Source organism: Pantherophis guttatus, chromosome 6, assembly GCF_059756535.1.
Source record: "Pantherophis guttatus breed Tessera chromosome 6, ASM5975653v1, whole genome shotgun sequence".
Classification (NCBI taxonomy): Eukaryota; Metazoa; Chordata; class Lepidosauria; order Squamata; family Colubridae; genus Pantherophis; species Pantherophis guttatus.
This window is the reverse complement of record NC_142068.1, coordinates 41,573,464-41,595,854: the sequence shown is the minus strand read 5'-3', so window position 1 is coordinate 41,595,854 and position 22,391 is coordinate 41,573,464. Positions and strand designations below refer to the sequence as shown.

Here is a 22,391-nt window from a genome sequence, read left to right as displayed (position 1 = left end):
GTCCAAATAGCAAAGAAATATCAATTTATGAACTGTCAAAAATATGCTAACCGAAATCTTTTTGACTATCCTTTACAAAAATTGTATTCCCTTTCTGGTTAATTTTAGGGTGCATTTTTTTCTTCTTCAGAGCTTTGACTTCTCCTGTAGCTAAGTAAAATATTTGCAAAGATTATCCAAGTAAGATTATCCAGCACAAGAACGGAAAAGAAAGTCTATACTCCTTAAAGTTTTTTGTATGTAGCTTTGATAACTATTTTCATATAAATGTTGTTTATTATTTACAGTTCTAGAGATCACCTTCCTCTTGAATATTTTTTTTAAAAAAAGGAACATTTTTCATTTCCCACCTTCCCTGACAACATAAGAACTACTTACGATTTTGTTTCTTCAGCCTCCTTCTGCATAATATCAAGTATCATGCGACATGCTTCCGAACACCCTTCAGGGGTGGCATGAATGGTTATTGGTTTCTCGGCAGCACCAGCATTTTCTTTTCGATGAATGTCTACCCTGCAGCAACAGAGTGCATACAAAGAAATCTGCTAGGGATCAGAGGATGGTGCCTAACCTGACACCTTGATAAAACAGGCAAATAAAAAAAATAGTATTACAAAGATACAGAAAATTATTTATTTGCTTTCAAGGCTAATTCAAGGGACGTATTAAGACTTTGGAATCAAATAGATTTGGTTCACATGTTATTCCAAAACAATTGTTTTGATAATGGTGTGAATTTGTGTGCTCCTTCCTCCACTCTGACTTCCTGATTCATGACAAATCATACTTTATTATTATATTTGAATAGCATTTGCTGCTTTGCATCATTGTCCATAAAAGCTTGCTCTTTTCTCAAGTTCAGAAAGTAATTTGTTTAAATGGGGCCTTGTGTAAATAAAGGTAAAGAATACACAGCTACTTGTGTCTGAATGAGACACTCAAATCTAACCATCTCTACAGGAGCCGAAATGAGATTTCCCCTTCTAGTGACATCATTTATAAAACGTCCCTCTTTAATAGAAATCAGAGAAAAGATAGGAACCACACATTTGACAAAGGACAAAAGACCTTTGGTGTGCTTGTGTCCTGGCTAGTGTTGAATTAAAGTATAGAGATACTTTAATTCAAGACTAGCCAGGACACAAGCACACCAAAGGTCTTTTGTCCTTTGTCAAATGTGTGGGTGGCCTTCTCAGGCATTTACTGACTTTAAGAACACATGCTTTCCTGATATTAACACAATTTACATGTATTGAGAAGCCAAGCATTAATATTAAGTGTAAGTGACCTTTCAGAACAGAAAAAAAAGGAAGATCTTGTAAGGCTTCTGAGAGAGGCCAATGCATGTAAAAATGTAGAAATGATTGTCTCCCATGGCTGATTATCTATGACCAATAACTCATAATGCAGTTTAGGCAGTTCTTTGCACTTGCAATAGTGGTGAATATCTGTAGCTCGGGTGTAGGATGAGGGAGAAGGTTTGTTCTCCGAGTTTAGCTTGTGGGTTGGTTTCTGAACGTTTTGTTACCAGGGTAGGTAGCATTTTCAGCAGACTTTAGGGGATGGAAACTCAACTGAAGATGTTACCTAGTCTGGTAACGAAATGTTCAGAACCAACCCACAAGCTCGGAGAACAAATCTTCACCCTCAGTTCTTTGCACTGCCATGCATTTCTGCCAATGAAGACCTTAAGGAAACAGGCCCAACTATCTAACTCTGCATGAGAACAATTTGACAGGAAAGAGATTGCCAGACTGAACAATTAAAAATGCCATTCAGTTTTTTTCTGAATTGGCCTTCATTTAGTACTAGCATCAAAATTTTCATAGAGTAGGGAACAATATTGATACAGGAAAAAGAAAAATTGGAGATTACAAAGAGACAGAGAATAAGAAAGACATAAAGGGGAAGACAGAAATCTTTGAATTTGCAACTATCTCCAAATACATCTAGCCTTCTAAACAGGCATCTTTGATGGAATTTGGCTGACAGAGTAGCTATGTTGAGGCTATATACAAAAAGAATGGACAGAAACATATCCATTCAGCAAGCATTTATAGTTACAATTACAATTACGATAGATAGATGCGACCACTTGCAGGAAGCCTAAAGATATATGGACCAATATCTGTAAGTCCAAGCATATCTAGGCATCATCATATAGTTTGGTTCTAAAAACACTAGACCATCATGTTGCACTGGCAAACCGTATCAAAATGTTTTTTGAAAGTGGAATAAATGTCAAAAGGTGAGAATGGGCACAATCCTGCGGTCTAGGTCCAAATTCTTTTTGTGAAATAGTGAAAACAACAGAAAATGAATAAAAAGTCATCTATACTCTTTAGCTACAGTATCATTCACAGTATTTTTAGGAAAATAATTACCCAGGAAAATGATATAAAATTTCAATTAATAATCTGAACAGTACTATATACATAACCATTGCAGTCTCAGATACCAAGCATTACAGAATACAGTGATTGCAATTTCTCCTTGCTCTACTCAATAGGTGAGTTGGGAAGGTTTTCTTTTAAGGGTAGCCTACAAATATTAAGTAAATAAATGGCATTCTTATTTCATGCAGGCTGATATACAATTTGCCTTCAGTAAAATACCAAGCATCATAGTGCAAGATGTTTCTAGTGGTTCTGGAGGTAAATATACACAATATTTAAATACAGATAAGAAGGTAACTTCCAAGCTCATGCCTCCAACAGATCACTGAAGATATTATTAGACTTAATTATAGTGGCCTGGACACAGCACGGAAACGGCATTGGTCGCGTTGGTTGATGATCTCTGGAGGGCTCGGGACAGGGGTTGTTCCTCTGTTCTGGTCCTGTTAGACCTCTCAGCGGCTTTTGATACCATCGACCATGGTATCATGCTGCACCGGTTGGAAGAGTTGGGGATGGGGGGCACCGTATTACGGTGGTTCTCCTCCTTTCCCTCCGACCGGTCGCAGTTCGTGTTGGCAGGGGGGCAGAGGTCGACCTCAAGGCCTCTTATATGTGGAGTGCCTCAGGGGCCGGTCCTCTCGTCCCTCCTGTTCAACATTTATGTGAAGCCGCTGGGCGAGATCATCCGTGGCTTTGGGGTGAGATACCACCAGTACGCTGATGACACCCAGCTGTACATCTCCACCCCAGGCCACCCCAACGATGCCCTTGAAGTGATGTCCCAGTGCCTGGAGGCTGTGCGGATCTGGATGGGGAGGAACAGGCTCAGGCTCAACCCTTCCAAGACTGAGTGGCTGTGGCTCCCAGCATCCTGATATAGTCAGTTGACTCCATCACTGACTATTGGGGGCGAGTCGTTGGCCCTCACAGAGAGGGCTCGCAATCTGGGAGTCCTCCTGGATAGGCAGCTGTCCTTGGAGGAACATCTGACGGCTGTAACCAGGGGGACCTTTTGTCAGGTTCGCCTGATCCGCCAGTTGCGGCCCTTTCTTGATCGGGATTCCCTGTGCACAGTCACTCATGCCCTCGTCACCTCTCGCCTTGACTACTGCAACACTCTCTACATGGAGCTCCCCTTGAGGAGCACCCGGAGGCTCCAACTGGTCCAGAATGCAGCAGCGCGGGTAGTGACGGGAGCAGCATGGCGCTCCCATGTAACACCGCTCCTGTGCGAGCTGCACTGGCTCCCAGTGGTCTTCCGGGTGCGCTTCAAGGTGTTGGTTATCACCTTTAAAGCACTCCATGGCATAGGGCCTAGCTATCTTCGAGACCGCCTGCTGCCACCGACGACCTCCCATCGACCCGTGCGCTCCCACAGAGAGGGCCTCCTCGGGGTGCCATCAGCCAAACAGTGCAGGCTGGTGACCCCCAGGGGGAGGGCCTTCTCTGTGGGGGCACCTACCCTCTGGAATCAATTGCCTCCAGAGATAAGGAGAATCCAAGACCTCAGTGCCTTCCGCCGTGCCCTTAAAACCTTCCTTTTCCAGCAAGCCGGGCTGGCCTAATTTTTTAAGTGTTTTTAAGTGTTTTGTTTATTGTTTTTAATTAATGGGGCCAAATTTATATATATATATTTTAACTGTATTTTAATATTTGTACTTAATGTTTTTACTTGGCTGTTCACCGCCCTGAGTCCTCAGGGAGAAGGGCGGTATACAAATTCAAAATAAAATAAAATAAAAAATAAAATAAATAAAAAATTAGAGAGCTAACATTGAGATGAAGGATCAAATAGTAATTCCACAATGATTTATACTATTTATGACAAAATGAGAAACATATTTTTAATCTCATCAGTTGGCTGAAAATATTTCTCTTTGAATAGTAGAAATCATCCAGAGGTGGCTGAAAAGAAGCAAAAAAAAAAATCTGGAATGGGGAAAACATGCTGGGTTACAGTAATATCTTAGAACAGATGAGTAGAACATGCCCATAATTTTGAAAAACAAGATGAGTGAAGCTGACAGGATAAACATTAACAGGACTACAGTACCTATTAAAACATTCCTAAGAATTTGTACAAAACACATCAATAGTGAGTTAAAAGGCTTTTACACAAGGTAACAAGCTTTTGCCATGTAATGCACAGACGAGCTCACAGTTCAGCATTCGGTCCAAAGATCACAAGCTAAAGACACGAAGCTACAAACAGAACCCTTATAGAAGGAAATTAAACCATATGTGATACTTACTTGGACTGGGTTTGCTTAGTAAGGTTCTTTATGGTCAAGCCCTCCTTTCCTATGATCGCACCAACAAATTGCGTGGGGACCAGGATCCGTAGAGGGAAATCGAGCTGTTTAGGCTGCAAGGAGCCCCCAGGGGAGGGGCCCTGCTCTCTGGAAGAGTGGCCCCCACGCCGGGATCTCTGGGTGGGCTGAGGGGAGCTCACCTCGTCGTCTGGGATGTAGGAAATCTTGAAGGAATAGTTCTCAAACTGGTGACCACTAAGCTTCTCAATTGCTCTAGAAATACAAAGAAAGGAGTGGGGAAAATAATTACTACAAGAAATGTTTACTTCAACACACCAGCCTCTGTAACAACCTGTCTCAATGTGGCACCTGAAGGTCCATGATCACCATCCATCCATATACCCCAAATAATTATGGGAATTATAGTTTGGAGAATGTTTTTTGAAAGAAAATCATGCCAATTACATTCCTGGTTCCCTACTTGGCATTTGTACTACCACCAATACAACAGATCACTGAGGATATTATCAGACTTAATTAGAAAACTAACATTGAGATGTTTTATTTCAATATGCTTACTAAAATAGAGGTATGTGACATTCCTAATGTATGAATGCATATCTCAATTCTAATGGTTGATTTTACCTTTTGGAAATCACAAATGCCATGATAAAACACAAGAGGAATTTTGAAATATTGAACATTCAAAATCAGAACAAAAATCCAAATTATCTCAGAATATCTAAATATTATATGTGAGCATATGATCGCAAAAGTAGATATCTATCAGGAGCCAATATTTTCTATTTACCGGTAAAAGGCATTTTGATGTTTATAATTGTAATCCTGCCTTAGACATAATTTGGCTGCTATGTGCTTTGAAAGTACAGAATTGTCACAAATAGAAAAAACCATCACAAGTAGATTGGGCATGCACATTTCTTTGAAGCAGGTATGTAAAACTTCATGCTTACAACCCTGATCTGGATCATAGGGACTTGAATGAGACTCCATTTCCCCAATCCATGTCTCTTACCTCCCAAATGGAGCACTTACCTTACAGAGGAAGATAAAAGGTGTTGAGATCAAGCAATAATGGCATTGCAGGCATTCTAGTTTCTATCACCAAGTGGCATCTATATTTTGGTCATTCCACATTTTGCTCAAGCAATTCATGCAGAACAACATAGGAAGTACAGACTCCCCACTTCATACTGTATGACCAATAGCCAATCTTCTCAATTGCAGCATCTGCCCCCTGGAATACTATTCATTCTGGAATTTATCTGGCTCACATACTGACTGTTTAAAGAACTTTGAAGACATGGTTCTTTCCCCAGAACCTGGTTGAAGGATGGTGGAGCTTCTGTATTTCTTCTTTCAGTTGTGGTTAGAATGGTTTTCACCCCCTCCCCCAGATATTTGGGATTTCTTATTTGTATTATCTATAATTTATTAGTGTTTTTATTATAGGCTGTCTAGATACAGGGTTGGATGGCTTACAACTTGAATAAAGAAATAAAATAAGCAGATCTCTCTCTGTTCATCTTGCACAGAGAATGAAAGTGAGCAGGAGGGCACTAGGGAAAGAACCAAGTCTTGTTGCCTTAAATCCCACCCCAACATTTTTCTATATGCCCACGCAGGAAGCAGGTTTCAGTCTTTATTCTGAATGGCAGTTGTCCAGCCCTGTCTTAAAATGGAAAAATCTAGTAATGTTTCAGACTATCTTCAGCCATTTGGTTCAGAGACTTTCACTTCACTGACAAAACAAAGATCCTTCTGTCATCTATTTTTAAAGATACATTAATCAAAATTCTTTAATTATGAAATCAAGAGTACAGGCTGCAGTTTAGTTCTTTCAAAACATTACATGCTGAAAAGGCAGTGACACATCGAGGTGGGTGATTTGGTGAAAGACATCTACGTAAAGCAAAAGAGGCACAGATATATATTGCATTTACAAAACAAAATAGAAAATAAGATTCTAATAAAAATAGTTGATATTTTAGTATACATTGTTGATACAAGTTATTAATATTTCTAAAAAAACAAATAATACATCTTGATTAGAAGGCAGGGCACGACACAAGATAAGCTATTCTAGACACCCACTGTCTTTGATCGTGGATCCTGTTTGTCAAATCACTGCAGAAATTAGATATATTAAATAATTCCCCTCAATTGCACTGAATGGTTTTCCATAGTTACCTTAAACCTGTTTCTGCATTTTTTTAAAGCACAGATTAACCAAATACATTTTATTAATGCCTGAATGCCATTTGCAAATGATTCAACAATATTGTGTTACAGAGCAGGTACTGTGTAGAATGACTGTTTATAATTTATGAAATCAAATATGTTCCAAGAATTATTAGGAATCAGCAGAAATAAATGTTTGGCATACATCCAGCTACATGATAGTTATGATTAAATGCTACTGATTTTTAATTATAAGGGGTGTATTATTTTAGGATGTGTTAGGTGGCAGAGCAATAATATTTTGAAGAAATAGTAAGGGATTGAGAGATATGATATAAACAAGCAATGGCTGAAATGATTGTGGAAATGAATGGCTCTGTTTTGTTGGGAGTTTTTTGGAAGCCATGAGGAAATGGAGAAAGATTTCTTTCTCTGAAGGATTTGCTAATCTGGAAGGTCATCTTGTCTGCTGGTTGTTAAAAAGGCTGACTGCCAGCTGAGTCAGCTCTCTGGTGTGGTAGCAAAATGAAATGAAGTCCAGGAACTGATATGTGAGCTACGCTTAGATCTAGAATGGCAATGGAGGCTGCAGTGACAGGATGCAATTCTATAGCTGCCATTGCTCCATTTGGCTGGAGCTAAGGTTAAAGTTGGTATCAGAAGACAGACAGAGGTCAGTCTAGCAGCCGAGTAGGGGCTGATCTAACGGGCTGATCTAACATGAATGTCCAGAATCTGAGGCCTTGATTCACATCTGACTGGGAGCCTCCAGTAACATCAGCACCCCAAAGCTGGTTGTATCAATTGCGAAGAAGGAGCTCAAGGGGTGCAAGTTGGACTCTAGATTTGTTTGGCTTCCTAAAAGTCTGAGGGATGCCTAATTGAAGGTAAAAATGTAGGCCATGCATGAGGCCCTTGAGTGGTGGGCACTGTGAGAAGTTGCTATGGTTTGGCCTTTCCTAATGTTGTGATTTTTAGAGACTAGAATGAAAAGAGGACACGTGGAACAATGAGTGAGAAAGGGTCAAATAGATCACTAGATTGTTGGCCACCCAGTTAATTGGTGAGATTGTGAAGTGGCTATTTTCCCTTGGGAATGCAGGGAATGTATTTAACACTGAATCTGCCAAGTCAATCACAGCTGTAGTGAACCTAGGGAGATGAGGCAAGTGTGCTATTCCTGGCAAAGAAGAATTGATAATTTGATGTTGATTTCAATTTCTGGCTCATTGGCTCTGAACCCAAGACCTGGTTGTCAAATTACTGGAGATCTCGGCCTAAAATTGCTGAAGGTAAATGTCAAGTAGGTCTGTAAAAGGAGCTTGTTATTCAGCTTAACAGTTGATGAATGGATGGACTTGTATTATTGAAACTTTGAACTAGGTCAACTACTATTTATCACCCTGAGATCTGCCTTCCTAGGCTTGAGGTCCTACAGTAGCCTTGATAGCAAAGCTGGTGTGTTTGTGTATGATTTATAAAGATATCACACATGCAATAAGGTACTCTGCTTTTGCAGTGGTAGGATATTGTATTTCTGTGTTAAAGTGGACTGCAGGGACAAGATGAAGAACTTATATGTGCTGTATCTAATATCAGGGCTGATGTTGGAATCCCCCAAATTTCTGTATCAGAGGACTTTAATTTTCATGCTCTTGGATTTCAGTCTGTTAAATTCAGGATTTCATGACCTTCATGGCAAGCATGGGGTCATCACAGTAATCTCTGATTTAGCATGCTGAACCTCATCTTTGCCTCTAAACAACTATGGGATGATCTGGATAAGCAGGGCAAGCCCTCTTCCATGATGAAATTAACTCTGTCCATATGATAATGACTGTTACCTGGGACTTCTGCAAGGCTAACAGATCAATTAGAATGGTCCACCACAAGTGATTCATAACTGGATGGATTCCAGTTATGGAATTTTCCACCTATCTGCTAAATAGTTCCACTGATTGTTGGTACGCTGTTGACATCAGGAGGTGACCCTCAGTTTTGATATGATTTCTGGTGAGCAATCTTTCTCTGGTTGTCAATCTGTTTCATCTTGGTTTATTTACTAAGATAAATTGGCAGAGTAAACAAAAAAAGATTAAAAAGTTGAATGACTGAGTCTGGGTATGAGATACATTTGGGCTTATTCCCAAGGCATACAGAATATTTGCCTGGCTACTATGACCATTTCACACTCCAAACATTTCTTCAGATTCTTGACTATTTGCACACAGGGTCTAGAGTGGTGTCTGAGGGGACATTTTGCATACCAGCTGAGATTCTTTTTGGTCTTTGATGAATCTATACCAGTAGTGGATTTCAATTTAGTTTGCTACTGGTTCACTTGTGTGCGCACGCTCACGCATGTGCGCAACACTTCTGTGCATGTGCAGAAGCTTCTGTGCATGTACAGAAGCATCCGGGTGGGTGGGCAGAAACTCCCGCTGCCGCCGCTACCAGTTCGCCCAATCCAGGGTGAACCCACCACTAATCTATACCTTATACAACTTGCACACTAGTTCCTTCAGAATACAGGTGGCAGCATGAAAGGCAGAAGCTGACATCAGTCACTGCTTCTTTGAAAAGGTCTGCAGAAATCTTATTAGATCTCTCAACTAACTCTGATATCATCAACCACCATATCTTTCTGCACTCCATGAAAGATCTGGGTACTGGAAGCCCTATTTTATAGTGTGTTGTTCTAATAAGTGGTTGTGTTACTGGCAGCATAACAGTAACAAAACCATAAAAGTGATAGCATGGCAGTCTTATTTTAATGTCTGGACATTGTAGATTCTGGATGGAATGGAATGGAATGGTCTGAAATTAAATCCAACCAAGATAGCATTACTGATTGTTCATTGAGAGTCTTGTCAACTCCAGTGTTGTCTCTTGAGGGAAAAGCCCTAAGGGAACAGGTCCATGACTTAGAGATTCTTCTAGCTTCATAGACACTGCTGGATGATCAGGATTGGCTATTATACTAGGTAGTAGCAGCCCTGAGTATTCTGAAATAGCAGCTAATGTCCTCAGCTGGATATTATAGCTGGACTACTGGACTAGCATAGCTGAACTACTGCCATATGATCTACCGGGGCTACCTTTGAAGACCACCTTGAAGATACACTTGATACAAAATATGGTGGCTTGTTTAATGGCAGATATTGGTTGCTAGTAACATGTTACACTTGCATTTCATATTAGTTGCTCCTAAATTACTGGGTGCAATTCAAGATTTTTATTTTTCAGCGGGAGACCCAACCTTATGGATCCACCAGGCTTTAACACTAAGGCTTGCTGTATCTACTATTTTCTGGAAGATACTTATGATGCTGTTCTTCCAGGGAGCATCTAATGGTTAATATCAAATATTATTTATTATGATTGTTTTATCATGATATTACATTGTTTTGTGATATTATTTAATTAATTATTGATAATCTCATAATAGATCTTTTAATTATTGATTTATGATTCTAAACCACTGAGATCTCATGGCAGACACAATGGTATGTTAAATAAATGGCTTGCTCCAGTGGTTTCAATGGAATTTGCGCCATAATTCTGAATATAGTTCAGGGGTGGGTTCTACTTACCTTTACTACTGGTTTGCAAAGGGAACGCGCGTTTGCTTCGCTTGCGCGCCTTGATTCTGTGCATGCACAGAAGGGTCTGTGCATGCGCAGATCGCTGATGACAACACCCGGGGCGGTGGGCGGGGCCTCCCTCCGGTTTTACTATCGGTTCTTGCGAACCGGGGGCAATCCACCACTGGTAGTTACTTAGAAAATAAGCTGTAGCATATGAAATGAAGCCAATTTCAGTTGAATGAGAGAAGCTGAATAAATCAGATAAATCAGAACTATGATTGAATGTTTCAGACAAACTGGATAGACTCCAAGAATGACAATGAAGATGATCAAGGATTAGTCATCAAAGTCCTATAAACAGAGATTGAAGACTGGGAAAGCTTAGCTTTGAGAAAGAAGAGTGAGGAAATATGAAGGCATTCTTTAGATAGCTGGAAGGATGTCACTCAGAAAAAGATCAAGACATGCTCTCTATTATTCTAAATGCAGAAAAAAAGATTTAAGCTTCAAGAAAGCAGATTCCAACTGAGTTTTAAGAAAAAAATCCTATGAAAGAGCAGTTTAACAGTGGAATCAATTGCTTAGAAAGGTTGCAGACTCCATTTTACTGGGTATGTTGAACTGGAGGTTAGACAAAAATCTGTCAAGTGTACTTCAATTGGGATTTCTGCACTGAGCAGAGTTAGACATGGTACCCAAATTTCTGGTTCTATGATTTCATAAGTAGGACACAAACGAAGGTTGCTCATTATTCTTCTGTGGATACACATGGGAATGTATTTGCCAATCCTTTCCTTGGCATAGAATTCCTTTTTTCAAGTAGTGCTTTAAGAAGTATTTAACATCTCATACATGGCATTCCAATCTGATAATATTTATTCTGCACTGCTCTCAAAATCAAAGATCATTAGCTGATTAGTATCAGCTCTGACTCAGCAGAAAATTGAGACAGCAACAGATTGAAATTTATGGCATGACAGCAACAGGGGCAGTGGTGGGATTCAGCCAGTTCGCACCACTTCGGGAGAACCGGTTGTTAACTTTCTGAGCAGTTTGGCAAACTGGTTGTTGGAAGAAATCATTAGGGCAGAGAACCGGTCGTTAAATTACTTGAATCCCACCACTGAACAGGGGTATTCAGTGTCAATTTTTAAACTTGTAAATTCAGAAAGAAAATTTAAGAGAACCTGCCAAGAGAATAAACTAAAACGGCAAAGACCAGGAGAGGTGGAAAATGCAACTGAAACACTCATAGCCACTTACACTTTTGCTTCTTCTTTTGTTGCATATGTAACGTTGACAACTGCTGTCTCTGATTCTGTGTTAACTAAGAAACAAAAACAAAAGAAATATACTTATGTGGTAACCAACTGGGAAATTTTTTTAGAAAGGTATATTTTATTAAATAACATCAGGACAAACATTTTTGTAGAGCCTTGTACAAAGACAAAGTTAATAGCAGATGAACAAGAAAATACAGATTGTGCAGATTTTCAATCCAAGAAAACAGGAATAGGGCAAATATTAGTGTGGCCAACTTTTTAAAGCAAACTAGTGAAGTCTGCACATCTCAAATTAGTAGGCAGATTTTTTTTTGCTGACTTTGAATCAAAGCTGATTCTTGGTAGCTGATTGGACAAGTCCGAAGCTTTCTTGGCAAGACTTCAGAAATGATTTGCCATTGCCTCCTTCCTGGTGCTGAAACTGTGTGTGATTGGCCCAAGGTCACGCAGCTGGCTTCATGCCTAAAATGGGACTAGAACTGAAGGTTTTCTTTTTCTAGTCCAGTGCTTAAACCGCTATCCCAATATGGCTCACAATAGGCTACTTAGAAGATATCTATCCTTCTGATATTCTGCCATTTTAGAGTGATTCCAGGTTAAGATTGTTTTAAAGTAAATTAGAGAAAATGGCACAGAATAATATTTTATATAGGGAAAACTGAGTACAAAAATTAGAATTTTCATATTTGGATCTTTTTAAAAAAACTGAAAATAAATTCTGAAACTGATTGAATTTTTTTACTAAATCATGTGAACTTGATAAAATTAGAACACATTATCATTCTATTGTCATTTATTTAGTTCATATGATATGGGAAGTAGAATTCAAATTGGGGTGAGGTTTGGTATCTAACCATTGCACATTTTCATAAAATGGCATGCTACAATCTGTATCTAAGATGAAGTGAATCCATCTGCACACAGTCTGAGAGCCACCTAGTTTTCATTATTGACATGATCTAAATAATTCTATGAACTAGTACCTTCATTACAGTCATCTTCTGGTTTAAAGAGATACTTTTAATTAGAAACAGCTTTGCATTTCTTGCTACAGTACATAAACTGATGAAATATGCAGGCTCAAAATACTAAGTGTTAGCGGTCATTTCTGTAACAAAATACTGTGTTCATTGACCTAGCATTTCCTGAATAGCAAGAAAGAAGTAATCTGTAATAAGACATTTAATTTGACAACATTCTAAATGTTAAGAAATCATGGCAAGTAACAATCATGCTGAAAATCTACATTCACACCAACTTAAAACCTCAAGAAAGCTTTCATATTTCAAAGAAAACAATTGGGTCTCAGAACAGGATGATGATATCCGTTCTCAACAGAAGCAAATAACAATGAATAAATACATATATACACAAATGCAGGACAATTAGATCCAATGGCAATGAACAAGCAAATCATCTGTTCAAGCTCCTTTTTGTTATAGTTACTGTAACCCATGTTGAGTCATCTAAAGAGAATTAACAGGCTGGAAATTCCCTTCCCACTTCTAAACAGTGCATATATGCTTACCTGAATTATTAATTGATTTAGAATCATAGACAAATGTCAGAAATGTGGAAATAACTTGGCTACCTCATCATGCACCTATCAGTCATCAAAACATCAATAAGAAAATTCCTATTTGAGCGTTTTTTAAATGTTTTTTTATAAAGGAATATGAACCATTCTGGAAGTAGCCCTAGATCATCTTCCTTTCAATGGTTGTGCTGAGGTGAATAAATAGTCCTAGAACTTCAAGAAAACCTGTTTGTTAATGTTTAAGCATGTATACTTCACTAAAAATCTCTTTAAACATCACAAGGTCAACAGTAAACTTATTATCTTCAAGTACTATAAAGCAGATATTCAATAGAGACATTGGTCTCTAAAGAATGTTTAATGTTAATAAAGCATTTTAAATTATATAAAAACAAAAAGCAGTAAGAAATGTCTTTACCTTGTTCTACATTCTCTACTGTCCCATGTTGAGCTAAAAGACCATCTAGCACCTGAAATAGAAATTAGACATAAAATATAGGTAACAAAATCCTGAAAACTTGTCATTCAAATTAAGTTAATAAAGCACAAATCAGCTCTCTTCAACTCACTCCAACTTAACTTTATTAGCAGTCAGAATGGAAAGTTATACTTGTTTGATTAAGATGATTGAAATCAACTTTTGAATTAGCCTATTTTTAATGAAGGATAAGGAATAAGAGGAACGTGATAAAAACATTTTGAAATAATTTTTTAGGGTACAATTTTCCAGACTTTTCTGTTCTTCTTTGTTTTCCCATTGGTTTCATATAGTGAAAAAAAAGATCTTCATAAAATAACGGCTCTAAAACAGGGGAGTCAAACTCACATCATCACGGCAGCGCCACGTAACATAACGGGACTTTTCCCCCTTTCGCTAAACCAGGTGTGAGCATGGCCAGCGTGTGACACATCTGGCCCACGTCTGGAGTGTTAAAGTTTGACAGCCCTGCTCTAAGGGTTTTATAAATAGCTAGATCAATTCCCAACCTACATTGATATTTTATGAGAATTAAATACAGTTGATAGACCAGGTATAAAAAGGACTTGAGGGGGGGGTGTCGATATGTGACTGCCGTATAATGGGCAGAACCAATGATTTGACCTTTTTAGCTGGGGAGGGGAAGGAATTGAAGTTTATTATAGACACCTATTTCACTCCATAAAACCTATGAATCTTCTTCAAAAATGGGTCTTGCGCACATCTCAGTTTAGTATATCAGTCTTTTTCTTCCACACAAAGTCTAGTGCAGCCTTAGAGCTGAAAGATATAATGCATCCCCATGCTAGGCTAACAACCCAATAAAATTTCTAGTCTTCCATAGAATATAAGAATCAAAGCTACGCTTTCCCTTAGCTCGAGACATATAGATATATGTCTATATGTTTGAATATATGAATTGTCTGAATTATTTTTCCCCAAACTGGCTCTCCAGATGCATTAGAGTTCAATTACTGTAAACTGAGTTTTTGTAGGAATCACATTCCAATTTATTCGAAGGGCATCAAGTTGAGAGAAGCTATTCTATATTACAAAAAGTAGTGACAGAAAATCTGCCAGGCAGTGTCAAGATATTGCTCAATTAAGACCCAGTGTGGTTTTCTACAACCACACTGAACAATGAATGTTTTGGAAGAAGGGTACAGAAATTTACAGCAAACAAAGCAACCACGAAAGCAGCTTCAGGTTCAGGTAACCAGGATATTCCAATGATTTAGCAAAGAAGCACACAACTTTCTACGTTTAAATCAGCTACACAAGTTATGCTGAAATTACTTCCAATCCCACAGACAAAGTCCGATATGACATCTTTTAAACATATTTTACAACTGGGGATCCTGATGCATAAAATCAAACTTATTCATGGCCTAGAGGATATTAAGCAGGAATAGATGCTAACAAATATTAGAGATAATGTGGCTCAATAAAGATACATCTATAATCACCTTGGCAAGACATCATTACAGATGCTTCGTTCTTTCCCAACTGCCCGACACAAATTGCCAGGCAACCCTCTTTCCCAGAATTAAACATTTAAGCTGTCCCCTTCAGCCAATACCTGAAAGCAGAAATTCAATCACCCGATTTTTATTGCCAACGAGTCATTTTACTAGCACAATAGCCTCTATATAAAAGCAGCACAACAGTCCTGCTAATGAGTAACATCATCATATTTGTGATAATGATGACTAAGAAAAACAAATACTCACATGTAGTCATCCCTGCAGCCAATTCCTATACCCGGAGTGGAAAAATATTCTAGTCTTGCAATTGAGACAATTGATACAAAAGGTTCAATCACCAAATGTTTCTATATCAACCTGTGTTCTGAAGGTATCTTTTCATAATTTTAGGACTCCAAAACTACGGAAATTAATCATACTGGCTCATTCTTTGGTTTAATTAAATCTTTCCAATATACAGTACTAAGGAAACAATAAGACACAAATTACACTCATAAACTCTCTACAGATCCATTTCCCAAAAACTAATGCTTTCCAGATACATTAAGACTTCATTCTCAAGCTATGACTGGCCAAACAAGACCCACTCCCCTCATTACCCCAGCCAATTTAAGAAAGCAGACCAAGGCAATCAACCTGGTTAATCTATAAACTGCTCTGTGTTTCATAATTGCACTTATGGACAGCTTTTTAAAAGCCTGAAATTTAGTGACAAGATTCCTGCAACAAATGGCCTTGTCTCCAGTTAAATAATTGTTCCATCTAGTTTAGTGTTGCACTTCCTCAAATTTTAGAAAAACCTAGAGATGACACAAATTTGGGATCTTTTCCATGCAAGGCATCAGTGGTGAAATTTGAACTGGTTTGCTACCGGTTTGCTGGCAGCGCAGTTCGCACCAAATGCACACTGAGCGCGCATGCACAGTACACACCAAAAGGAGGCTTGGGGACGTAAGTAGAACAGCTGGGGGGAGGGAAATCAGCTGTGGCACATGATCTTGGGAACCTTTTAAAAGAGCCTTGGTGGTGCAGCAGACTAAAGCACTGTTAAGTAACACCAGCTGCCTGCAATTACTGCAAGTTCAAATCTCACCAGGCTCAAAGTTGACTCAGCCTTCCATCCTTTCGAGGTAGGTAAAATGAGGACCCGGTTTGTGGGGGCAATAAGCTGACTTTGTATAAAAAAGAACACCGCTTGGGGGGGAGGCGAAAGCCCTAAGCAGGTATATACAAAAGTATGAAGGCTATTGCTTAATGCATTGTAAGCAGCCCTGAGTCTCCGGAAAAGGGCGGCATATAAATCGAACCAATAAATACATACATACATACATACATACATACATACATACATACATACATAAATAAATAAATAAATAAATAAATTTTTTAAAAAAACTTTTTGAAAGCATTTTTTACTACCAGTTCGGGCGAATAGGTAATAAAAAATGCTTTTAAAAGTAAAAAAAAGTCTTGGATGATCACAGTTGTGTCACATGATCGTCCGAGCCTTTTTTTACTTTTTTAAAGCATTTTTTACTTCCTATTCACCTGAATCAGTAGTAAAAAAATGCTTAAAAGGTTTTTTAAAAAAAGTTCCGATGATTAGGCGTCACTCAGCTGATCATCGGAACTTTTTTTTAAACATTTTTTTACTATCGGTTCAGCGAACCAGCAGCATTTTTTACTACCAGTTCAGGCAAACCGGCCTGAATCAGTAGCATTTCACCCCTGCAAGGCATGTGCTTTAACACTGAACTATAACTCCTCTACTTGATGCCTCAATGGAAACTGATGGATTTAAGACCTCATTGTGGCTGAGGTACATTTGGAAGTAGCATTCATCACATATAGTTTTAGGCCAAAACTATTTAATTTGATTTTAATTCCACTTTTAAATTTTGTATGTATGTATTTTATCGTTTGGCTGTGCACTGCCCTGAGTCCTTCGGGAGTAGGGCGGTATAGAAATAAAATAAAATAAAATAAATGAATGAATGAATGAATGAATGAATGAATAAATAAATAAATAAATGCCAATTGTAAGTCACACTCTGTTAGCCTACTATATGAAACAAAACTAAAACAGAACAACAAGAACATGGGTTCAAATGTACTAAATTGTAAGACCCTAACCCTGACTGATTGAATTAACTCACTCATATCAAAAATAATAGAGGCAGCAAAAGTTGTAGAGATAATATGACAAGGTATGCTCATAACACCTATTCTGATATGCGTTATCAGAACAGTAGCATTTAATGCTTACTTACTGGACATAAAATAGAGGCATATACAGTTTTTATATGGGCTTTTATTTTAAATGGGCTACTTTGATTTTACAGAAATGTCCCAAAGCTGTTCTGATTTTACCAGAGGTTCCTGAAATCAGAATACTGCTGTGTTGACCACAATGGACCATTTTAGCTTAAAGGTTTCAAACTTGTATTTTTTTGCATATACTGCTGACATTCAGTCAATACAAATTACAATAAGTACTTCATCCTGTGTACGTCTACTATAATATCCTGCGTAATGTTATTGAGAAATAGTAACAATAATTATTATACATAATTTGGGGAAAATAGACAGCAGAAAATAATTAATCTTATCCCTTACCTCCCATTGTAAATGTGGAGGAATATTCCGGATTTGAATCTTCCTGCTTCTGTGAAGAAAGAGTTCACAAAGCAAGATCAATTTAGTATAGTACAACAGAACATCTGTTTATCCAGTGTTACATCAAATTCTAGCAACTCTAATTGAATACAATGAACCAAACTAAGATAACACGGAAATACCTCATGCATTTGGTTCCTGCAAAGTACCTCTAACCTCTAGTTGTTTTTTAATCACAACAGACAAAAAACAAAAGCAGTTCAGAATATAATTCTAGGCCATTCACCCGCTTCCTGATTAAGAAATATATGTCACATTCAATATATTTTGGAATTATAAGCAATCCATTCTTAGCAAGTAACATATAGTAAATCAACATAAAAATACATAATCCAAGATATCAACATCAAAGCATTTTATTGACATTTTAAAAAATGAGTTTTTTAAATGAGTTTCAGGTGCGCAGTCTAAAATGTAGGAGGCATTCATGTATTACAATAGAGTATTAACATCTTGAACATACATATGGCATTGTACAATGCTGATTTTAGGCTGTACTAAAGTTTCAAGTTTCATACATATCTACACATAATAAAGTCCTATTCGGTTCACTAAAAATTGTTTCCAGATAAATGTATGCTAGATTCAGCTTTAATGATCTTGTACTAAATTGGATGAAAAAAACAGGAATAAAAATCATTTTCCTTCATTAACAGCTGAATGTTATTTTAAATACACACAAAAAATCCCATATTTATTTACCAAAAAAAGGGGGGGCAGAATACTCTAGAATATAATAGATATCAACTGTGAGGAACTTTAAATTACAGAGGATTTAGAACCTGAACTGTTAATTTTGGATTGCACTTAGAAGAACCATAAGATGAACTGACAATAAAGCTAAAACAAATCTCAGTTATCAGCAAGTTTCTAAACAGCATTCATCTACTTCATCTTTTCCCCCAAGAAAGTGTAATTTATCTGATTTTTGCATTACAGGCCACATGATTGCTATTCCCTGGCATTCTCTGGTTATCAAATTTTAAAAAGAAATATGTTGATTTTAAAAGAAATAGAATTGTGAATAATTTTAATTGAATTAATTTTACTTTCTATTTCATGTTTATTGTAAGATGTCTTGAGTATTGGATAAACATCCCAGTAATACGGAGTATAAATGCATTGATAAATAAATATTGTGCAAATGGGAATTGTGGCATTGCGCATTCATAATTGTGAACCGCTGCCCTCAGTGGTGAAGGATATATAGCAGACAGAGGAGAACAATGGCACATTGTCCAGGGTGAGGCTTGTCCTCCTCTGGTTTTCTGTGCAATGCTATCTTTTGCTCTGGAGCAATGGTGGAAGGAGGCTCTGGCCCTATATTAATGTAAGCTAACTCAATACTTTCAAGAATTCTTGAACATGCAGCAAAAGCCTATATTATTTAAATGCAGAAACATTAAACCTTAGGAGGATTTCATGTATGACAAATTTCCTGCAGAAGGGTAAAAAAAATTATATTTGCCTATGAATTCTTTTATATGACACTATAGCATAAATTCAGATTCAGAAACTACATTTCTTAATACATCCCAAAAAGCAATTACATAGTAATGTCTACTTGGATAGATACATGAATAGAGGCAGTTAAGTTTACGGCCACAGCTTCCTCCAAAATTCAGTGTATCATGGTTTATTTACAATTTAAAGCCTGCCTGCCTGCCTGCCTGCCTGCCTGCCTGCCTGCCTGCCTATCTATCTATCTATCTATCTATCTATCTATCTATCTATCTATCTATCTAATATCTAATTAATTTATATACTGCCCATTTCGCTGCTTGCTGCGCCTCTTTTGTTGGAAAACTCCAGATGTTGGAGTTACATCTGGTCAGATTAATATGAAAGAGTTGACAAGAAAAACGTGTGTATGTATGTATGCGTGTATACATGCATATTCATTCATATATGTCATATTAATCCGTTCTGGGGCAAACTATATTGTGCAAAGCTAGAAAAAAGGACAGAAGTAATGGGCAACAGAAATGAAAGGTAGTCAACAAAATATTTGTTTTCAAGGAAATGTAAGCCTAATTTTAAAAAGACACAATTATTTATATCTATCAACTTTGTATCTTTCCATAGCACCCTTTGCCTGCTCGGACTACACATGCAGCTTTATACAATTTTCTTTTGTTTGTTCATGAGAATTTCATCAACTTAATTCAAACAGAGTTTGCTTGGTTTTTTCCTTTTCTCTTGATTCATTCATTCTTCCTTCATATATTTATTTTGTGTTTGGTCCTTTTTATCTGCCCAAGCTACTTCAATGTATTTCTTTCACACTGGTCATTCACTTTTGTATTAAGTCCACATTCCTTCATTCCATCCACATTGTTTTTCTGATCTGCCTTTCCTTGTTTGATCATACATGTATTTACTTAAGTAGCCAATTCCCACTGCATTGTTTAGTTTTATGTTTACATTATACTAACTCTCACTCCCACATGACTAGGTGAGCAGAAACATGCTTATACATAGATATTTCTGCTTTTTTTCTAAATTATTGCTCACAAAAAGATGTACTTATTTATTACATACAGTACTATCTTTAAATGAATAAAGATGCAATACACCTTCCCCCCCCTCACTTTTATACATTTCTCAATGACCTTCTGAAAACCAAAAGCTGACAGGGCAAGTTACATATATAAATAGAGAAAAAAACCCATTCCCTTCTAACATTAAAGATGTTATCTAGTTGGATAATGAAATATCTGCAAGCAAACAACCAAGCTCAGAGACAAATTTGGACACCATATACTTTACATAATTGTGCTTCAAAACTTGCAGACATTGTCACCTCATATACCTTTTCAATCAGATTTTGCCAAATACTTCAGAAATGCTTAACCTTATTGCATTCACCTCTTATTTTTCCTTTGTATAGGAGAAAAATGAGGCATTTTTCCAACTGTCAGACCATAATTGAGGGTAAGTAGAGCCAATGAAATTTCATTTTAGAATGGACGTTTTTTGGGGTTTGGTTCCATTTAGCACATTGAGTGCATTATCTGCGCTCAAGTGTTATTCACTACTGTCAATTTTCTGAATTTTTATACTTATACTCTTGACTTTATTTCATGTGTAGGCTTCGATGAACCATATTTCAGTCATTGATCCACTTCTGCAAGCCAGTTAACTGGTGATAAGGGTCTAGCAGGTGACTGGTGGTGAACAAGGGGAAATTACAGTGGATCGCCTTGTACCCCTGCCTTGGGGGGGAGGGGTGTGTCACAGTTTGCCTTATCATTGCTTTAGATTCATTCAGTATATTATTTTTTAACATTGTTCATACAAAACATGCACAGTATTTTCACTTCTTGGTATTTGTTTCATTTTCCCTCTTATGTCAAGATCCATTCTTGACACTATCAAAAAAATTACTTGCCTAACCAAGGCTCTTATCACCTTTGCATTCTTCACTAATCCTCTTAATCTTTCACCATAAACAATCAAATCAAGCATGCCCTTAAGTTTTTGCCACGTGTACATAGGAATAAACATACTTAAACCACTTAGTGAAACAAATAGTATCTTTTCCTAAGCAGATGCCAGTCACACTGCTGATTCATTCTTAGATCTCTGAATGGCTGACTCACAGTTTAAGTACATCTTTGTTTCATTCCCATCCATCCATTCATTCACCCATCTATGTTTTTTCCCAGAACACATTTATTCAGAATGTTGTGCAATTTTGCCAAAACTCATCCGGGAATCTTTCATTTTCATCATCCACTGAAGCATAATATGCCATTATTATTATTCCATGATCTTTCATACGCACTGACAATTTAGGTAACAATTCATTCTGTGATATACAATTTAACTTGTAATAAAACCTTCATGATCACTTCTATTTAGGTATTCAAATGCATCCAAATGGCAAATGTCACATACACTAATTTGTATATGATAAAACACACATAGTTGGCCTTGGCTTACCACCAGACAAACAAGCAGCAATGCATGATTTGTGTAGAGTAGTTTAAGCTTCAAAGACTTTGTCATTCAAGAATTTCCTCTCTTTATTAGGTACTTCCGATACTTTCATTTTCATAAGAAGCTTCTTTGTGAAAGCTTCTATTAGTGTTTCTTGTTATGCATTTCAGCAAAGGACTCCTTTGCACAAGCCAAGATAGAGGCAAAATGGAATGAGTATCTGAGGGGAGCATTCTGAGAAAGCCACTGCCTAACTCATGCTGGCAAATAGAAGAATAAAAGAGATTTCTCCCTGCAAATCAAATATAGCATAATAAAGGGAGCCTGAATCCCATATACTTAAGTGTATTTTCTCTCCAGTTAGTACAGCAGCACCTGTGATACTCTGGTTAATTACTATTTACTGCTCTTATGATTCTATTGGAAAATTAATTTCTAGAGTCCAATAATATCTCAGAATTGTATTTCACCCCGTCAATTGAAATAGCAATATATATTCAAGGGAAATCAAACAATTCTCCTTCCTCAGATTATATGAAGAATAAGATCAA

At 37.4% G+C, this 22,391-nt stretch overlaps 1 protein-coding gene across 7 annotated transcripts in view; it reads right to left on the bottom strand.

Moving 5' to 3' along the window:
• IGF2BP2 (insulin like growth factor 2 mRNA binding protein 2) overlaps positions 1-22,391 on the bottom strand; it is a 70,207-nt gene that overhangs the window by 17,505 nt on the left and 30,311 nt on the right. For all 7 annotated transcript variants that reach the window (XM_034439636.3, XM_034439635.3, XM_034439637.3 and 4 more), the window contains exons 3-7: positions 17,839-17,887; positions 13,679-13,730; positions 11,704-11,767; positions 4,652-4,924; positions 379-513 (exon numbers count right to left, since the gene is read on the bottom strand). In XM_034439636.3, the coding sequence (XP_034295527.2) occupies positions 379-513; positions 4,652-4,924; positions 11,704-11,767; positions 13,679-13,730; positions 17,839-17,887 (573 nt within the window). The remainder of the gene's footprint in view (positions 1-378; positions 514-4,651; positions 4,925-11,703; positions 11,768-13,678; positions 13,731-17,838; positions 17,888-22,391) is intronic.